Source organism: Gekko japonicus, unplaced genomic scaffold (genome assembly GCF_001447785.1).
Source record: "Gekko japonicus isolate JY-2015 unplaced genomic scaffold, Gekko_japonicus_V1.1 scaffold1034, whole genome shotgun sequence".
Taxonomy (NCBI): Eukaryota; Metazoa; Chordata; class Lepidosauria; order Squamata; family Gekkonidae; genus Gekko; species Gekko japonicus.
The window spans coordinates 125900-132958 of NW_015161983.1; the positions used below are offsets into that span (position 1 = coordinate 125900).

General features: G+C 43.9%; 1 protein-coding gene across 6 annotated transcripts in view; it reads left to right on the forward strand.

The window, feature by feature from the left end:
* ARPP21 (cAMP regulated phosphoprotein 21kDa) overlaps window positions 1-7059 on the forward strand; it is a 158294-nt gene that overhangs the window by 40067 nt on the left and 111168 nt on the right. For 4 of the 6 annotated variants that reach the window (XM_015429788.1, XM_015429792.1, XM_015429789.1 and 1 more), the window contains exons 10-11: window positions 1260-1368; window positions 3326-3427. In XM_015429788.1, coding sequence (XP_015285274.1) covers window positions 1260-1368; window positions 3326-3427 — 211 coding nt within the window. The remainder of the gene's footprint in view (window positions 1-1259; window positions 1369-3325; window positions 3428-7059) is intronic. The other 2 variants (XM_015429791.1, XM_015429794.1) reach the window with 1 other exon arrangement.

A 7059-nucleotide genomic window follows, 5' to 3' on the forward strand; every position in this document is an offset into this window, starting at 1 on the left:
CAGATGATGGGAAAAACAGTGGGGGAGGGAGAGAAGGATATTCTGCTTCAGTGCCAGGGCATCACATCCTACCTGCCTTGGAATTACCATTGATTCATGTGTGTTTGTAACAGAGGAGAAAGGAAGACTTTTCTTTGAAAGTTCTGAGATCTAAGTTTTCATATTTTGGCAAAGAAGAGATTTCAAATACGGCTACTCCTGTTCTCGCTTCTCTCAAGCTATTCATGTTGACAGGAGTTTTTGCGCACAGATTGAATGTGTTACTGTGCTCCATATGATCCTCAGGTTCTCAGTGCTTCCCTTGACAATCCTGTCTGTCTCCTGTGAATGCTTGTGGAAGTAACACATGTATGCTGAGTAGAGAAAAGAACCCTTCTGTTCGCACTTCCCCCCCCCTTCCAATTTATGAATGCTCTTGAATTAACAAAACAGACACTATGTGACAACATGTGATTCTGTACTTTTTGAACTAGCTTACAGCTTAATGAAGCTTTGGCAGAGAGAACACAAAATCTGGGATGTTAATAACAGCCTAAAATGCACGGTGTCCTGGAGATTAAAATGTTCTCCAAGCTTGCAATTACATCAATTGTTAGCTCGATGTAAAGAGACACTGTTCTCTACATCCTTTTCAAACAAGGTCATAGAAGAGCACCAAGCAATTTATCTCAGCCTCTGAACCCTAGAAATGTGAAGTCGTTGGTCAGCGAAGTCTGCCCATTTAATAACCATCTAGATGGGGTTTAAATCAATTGGAAAATCAATACTGTGTGACAATTTTGAAATATTTTTTCCCAATTTACCTTCTGCTGGGTAATTATTTGTTTAAAGGAAATACCGCTACAACCTTCCCCCACAGTTACCAATTCATTGTAGTTAGAGAGAAAACTTCTATAAAAGACTCCTATATAATTTGCTGATCAATCTGTTTAAGTGTTGCTGAAGTGCAGCATAGCTGCAGGTCATCAGGGCTGGAAAAGCAAATTAACCTGACCTTATGTTGCTTTCTCATCCCTCAGTCATTGCAAAGAAACACCACATCACAGTGGCCAGTCGTTTAGGTTCAAGTTGCCCCATGGAATTTATGGCAATAAATTTAGCCTTAAAACAAACATCAGTACCGATATCAGCACCCAAAAAATGGTGGTCTTAATTTGCCTTTAAATACCCCCAGCCCCATAAAAAGAAAAGCGTACTGACAACGTAAAAACAAAAGGAGGAAAAAAGATTTTTATTGATATGTTTTACTTTGCTGGCAGACCAGAGCAAAGGTTTTCTGAACATTTAAAAGATGAAAAAGGTGAAGAATCCCAGAAGCGATTTATCTTGAAGCGAGATAACTCTAGTATTGATAAAGAAGACAATCAGGTTGGTTCTCGGTTCGAGAGTTGCTGAACTTTGTTATTGTCGTTTTTTGGAAGTGGGGCTGGCTGATGTTCTTGTTGTTATTCTGCTGCTGCTGCTGCTGCTTCCCTTCCTGCTCCCGCTCCATCTCTCTCTCCTGCTCTTGCTCCCTGGTTTTGGTGCTCAGTGGATAACATCCAGCCACAAGCGTGTTTGTTTCAGCAGTGGCAGTTTTGCATGAGTGGTTTTGCTTGGCGCAGGAAATGCTGCATGCAGAAGGGTGATGTGGAATGTTCAGAAGGCTCCTGAGCTGCGGGGAAGTTCTTTTCTGCTGCTGCTTCTTCTCCTTTTTTTTTTTGCAAATGTCTTTTGTGACTCTATGAACACTTGGACCAATTTCTACCGATATACTAAGCTGGTTGGAGACTAATGCGTACTAATCAGAGCCATAAATGGGAGGAATATCACAATGAGGCCAAATTGATTTTTCTGTTATCCACAAGTGAGTTTGCGCAGGGGAAAACATCCTAAAATTTCAGTTTCACCACCACCACCACCACCATGTTTAATTGTTCATGTAACTCAGTTGCTTGGATTTTTTTTTTCTTGCATGCTTGTGCCCGAAACCTCTCCCCTCTGTGTGCTGCTTGTCATGTAATTCTGCATTATTAAAGCTATCAAAATGAGACATGCCAATATAGGACTGTGTCAGGAGCTGGCTAAGTTAACAGCCTTTAAAAAAAAACCTGTTGAAAAGCAAACATTTTGCTTAGAAAATACATGCAGTCATTCAAAACTAAGGAAAAGAACTTGAAAAAGGTTTCTTTTGGTTCTGGAAGAGCTTTTGTAAGAAAATTCCTGAAGGTAAGACAATGTGTACATTCTCACCTGGGATTTTGGCACTATGATGTTTTCTAGTGAGTATGTCTACACCAGAGTGCCTCGCTGTCGCATACGTTTAGCAAAGAGACTATTTTACCTATTTTACCCCCACCCTTTTCTTCTACAGTTGCATAGATGTTTTCCTAGGCACTCGGCATCACAGCTGGCTTTCAAAAACAGAAAAGTTTAGGTTGTCAAGAATGTGAGGAAGGACCTGAATAACTAGTGTGAACGAAACATACTGCGGATAAAGCATTGTAGCTAGAGGCTAGCTGCAAATGGAAAGCTTTGTACAGGGGGTTTTCTTCCCCATTAAGCACCTTTGTACATGTTTTGCTGCTTTCTGGACTGCGTGAAGCATTAGAAGTCTGTATTTTGTCTCTTGTCTGTAGTAATAGCCTAGGGGCCACTCCTGAAAGTATTAAAACTCTTGTGCAGAATATTCTCAAAAGCATTTATCTTTCTTGTATTTGAACCTTGTAAGGTTCTTTCCCCCCCAGTTTTTAGTTCCACTTCATTTTCCAAAGTCTTTCAGTTCACTTCATTATCAGATATACCGTTTACAGGAAAGTTGGGCAAATCTGTTCTTCCCCCGACAAGCCAGGTGCAAGACAACCTGGATGCAAGGGATAAGCATTTTAAAATTCTATGAGTTTTAACCACCACCAACACCCTTTTCCTGACTCCCCCTGGAGGCCATAGCTAAGTCGTTGAACACAAGTTGTGCAAGAAGATGATCAAAGGTTCGGTTCCCGTCAAGGTCTCGGGTTAAGACTGGAAACCCTGGGAAACTGCTGCCATCAATAGCCAGCAATAGATAGACCAAAGGTCTGGCTCTGTGAGGCAACTTCACACAATCACAGGTGACTAAAAAAGAGAGACCCATTTAAACTAGGCACTCCCAGTATCAAGCATTTCAGTGCTATCGAGTACATAGCAGAATGCCGTGATTTACATGCCACCTTAGGAGGAGGACAACACTCTCATTTTCATGCCTCATTGGTTTAAGTGAACATTTATTATTCTCCGCTGACAGTTATTTAACTGCAGTTTTTAGCAGCTCAACTTATGTAATCCTCCTGGTTTTTTTTATGCTCAGCAAAACAGAATTCATCCATTTAGAGATGACAGACGAAGTAAATCAATTGAAGAGAGAGAAGAGGAGTATCAGAGGGTGAGGGAGAGAATATTTGCACAAGATGTGAGTAGTTGTTTTAATTGCCTCTTTAGTGCCATATCTTTATCAGTAGTCAGCCAGTGTACTCTCCCCTCTGACACTGTGGCAAGATCGCACTTTGTGGCAGGAGACAGTGGAAGGGATACGATTTGGACTAGATGGAGAAAAGCCAGCTCCAATGTTTTTTTGCGTGTTGCTTGTTTCTGGAGAAGACAGAGACTGGGATTTGTGAGGAAAAGAAATTTATGTCTGACAGGGCAACTCTGTTGGATACCTTGCTTTTGTAGGCCTCCGTGTTCTGGATGGCATAGGCATAATTCTCAAATCGAAGATTGGTTTAAATGGACTTCTGCATGGTGTGATATAATTACAGCTGTGGTTAGGAACATTGATGCTTTTTCACTGCTTCCAAAAATCCAAATGAGGAAAACGACTTCAAAGCATGTGTGGTAGTCCTTTTTTCCCCGAACAGGTTAGTTTGCTGGCACATCTGATATACATGCTGACTTGCTCGGTTGCAAACTGCTATATCTAAAAACAATGACCCCTGCACTCTCGAAGTGCATTCAGCATGTTATCTGTCAGATATGCCTCCTTTTCTAAGGGCTGAGCCCAGAAAAAGCTAGTTCTATGGTTTCAGAAGCTGCCTGTGTGCAAGGGTGATCAAGTTTGAGTCTGCAATCTGACCCTCGCCCCCTGAGCAGTTTTGCAACCTTCCCCCCCCCAAAAAAAGGTGCCATAAGAACATAAGAGATGCCAATGTTGGATCAGGCCAAAGGCCCATCCAGTCCAACACTCTGTATCACACAGTGGCCAGAAATGCCAGGTGCCATCAGGAGGTCCACCAGTGGGGCCAGGACATTAGAAGCCCTCCCACTGTTGACACCCCCCCCCCAAGCACCAAGATGACAGAGCATCCCTTGTCCCAGAGTCCCTATCTATACCTTGTAGCTAATAGCCACTGATGGACCTCTGCTCCATATGCTCATCTAATTCCCTTTTGAAGCCATGTGAGCTTTTAATCACCCAAACATGCAAGTGACACTTAAACAATGGAAAAGGCAGACAGTGCACCTGAGGCACGAGGAGGGGACAAAGCAGCAGCCAGCTCTGCATTTACAGCAGAGGCCAAGTATGCTTGCCACTTGCAGTGCAAAGGCAGGGGGAAGCAAAGGTTGCTATGGGGGGGGAGGAAAAAACCCCTCCCTCAAGCTCCTGTCTTCTGCATAGTTGTATGCACCTTGATAGAATATAGCATTTTGTATACTGGAGAATTAATTCCAGATATAAGCACAGGGGAGCAGAAGTTTAATAACAGTAACTACTGAATTGGATCCAGCCACCTTTTTCATGCAGGCTCATCCAGTTCACCTCCTTAATATGGCCCCCACCCCACATGGCTTTAGTACATATAGACCCCATGAGCTTGGTTTTTTCGGTGACCAAAGAGGACTCCTCCTTCCATTCTCACCATATGAAAAGCTGGCTGGATCCACCCCACTAAATGCATTTTTGTGGAAGGCACATCAGGGTATATCATGAAGTAGGAATCGGATGGTGCTGAATGCTGCATTAAAAGGCCCTTTCCTCCTGTGTCATCCTGTAATAGTGTCCTCTAATTGCTGCTTGTAATTTGCAACATGTAACAAATGCACAGCAAAATAGCATTAGGGATTCCTGGAGGCATTCAAAGAGGCATCAATTCACCAGTTACTTTCAGAAGATGAATTTGTGTAGGTTATTATTGATGCACAGAAAGGTCTAGATCTGGGGTGTCAAACATAAGGCCCAGGGAGCTGGAACCGGCCCATCTAGGGCTCTTATGTGGCCCGCAAGCAACTAGTTCAAGGGAGGGAAAAGCAGACTGCTGGGGGGGGGGGGTGAAGAGTGAGCAGAGCCACTCCGATCGTGGCTTCAACATGGCAGAACAACCTCATCTGCAGCAGTCAAGCAGCGTGGGAGTGTCTGTCTAGTGCTGCACCATTGGTTCTCCAGTCCGCCCAAATGGTTTTTCCTTTGCACCCCCCTCCCAGCCCATGGGGCCTTGAAGTGAGGATGCAATAATTTGGAGTTTACCAGCTGCTGTGCTTTATACAGTTCATATCCCCAGTACCTGGCATTACATTTTATGGAATACATGGCCTGGCCTGACAAAGTAACATTTATGTCAGATCTGGCCCCTTGTAACAAATGAGTTTGACACCTCTGGTCTAGATCACCTTCTGCTTTTACACAAAGCTTCGGTTCACTGTGGTCCCACTGTATGAGGTAGGGTTGCCAAGTGGCACTTACCTTGCCGGCGGGGGACTCCCGGGTGGATCCCGGCACATGTGTGCGCACGTGCCACACACACGTCACCAGGAAGTGACGTTATGACGCCGGGCACGCTGGGGGCGGGGCCATGACCATACAAGGGAAAACCACAGAGTTTTCCCTTGTATGGCCGTGGCCCCGCCCCCAGCGTGCCCGGCGTGCCCACATCACTTCCTGGTGACATGCACGTCGGAGAGGAGTTCCCCCGGGGCCCGATCCGGCGCCACCGGGGAACGGGCCTCTGGGAATTGGGATCCCTAGTATAAGGTGGACATAATTTTGACTGGAAGAAAGAAATCTGACATTAACACTTTCTGCAGTTCTGCGGTCTCTCCCACATACATCAGAAAGAATCATTATCTGATTGTTAGACCCATGTGATTGCTAGGGATGAATATAGATAGATTAGTAGAATAAATACATATGCATTCTGGATTATGAATAGTGCTCCACCTTTTTCTAACCTAATCAGGTGGCACATGAATATGTGACAGATATGATATGACTGATGAAGTGAATTTTGACTCAAGAAGGTTTATGCAGCAAGAAATGTTCAGGTGGGTAGCTATGTTGGTCTGAAGCAACAGAACAAAGTTTGAGTTCAGTGGCACCTTTAAGATCAATGTTTAATTCTGCGTATAAGCTTTTGTGTGTATCAGTGAGATACCACTGGAATCCTGTTTCACTTTGCTGCAACAGATTAACATGGCAACCCGTCTGAAATTACTTCTCATGGGGCATTATTTTTATAGGGGTATAAATCTACAAATGAGTGTCACAGCCCATTTTTACACATTCATACAGTTTTAGCATATGATCTCGGTAGATGTGTCATGTCTTTGCATCCGTATAACAGACTATCACAGGTTGGAACCCTCTCTGAGCCTGCTTTGCAGGGAGGGTGGGATATAAATTGAAGGAAAAAAATAGATGTTATATTTTAGAAGCAGCTTATGACTTTGTGAATCGTCCTGTCTGCAGGTAGTTTATAGAGTAGCTAATAAAGGGGTACTTTCTTAGTGCAACAAAGGTCCAGATAGGGTGTAGTAAAACCCTACCCATGAGGGAAAGAACAAGAGGGCACCTTACCTCCTTGCTGACCTAGCATGCCTTCTTCACCACTGATGTCAGATATCATTGTACTATGGTATAATGTTCCATGGTGCCACATATAGCACTGATAAGCTCAGATCACATCCTCAATTCCCAGGTTCTATATTGGAAATGGCCATGCAAATTGAGCCTACATACACCATGTGGCACTTGCCTTAGCTCCTTCCTTCCTTCCTTCCTTCCTTCCTTCCTTCCTTCCTTCCTTCCTTCCTTCCTTCCCTCCTTTCTTT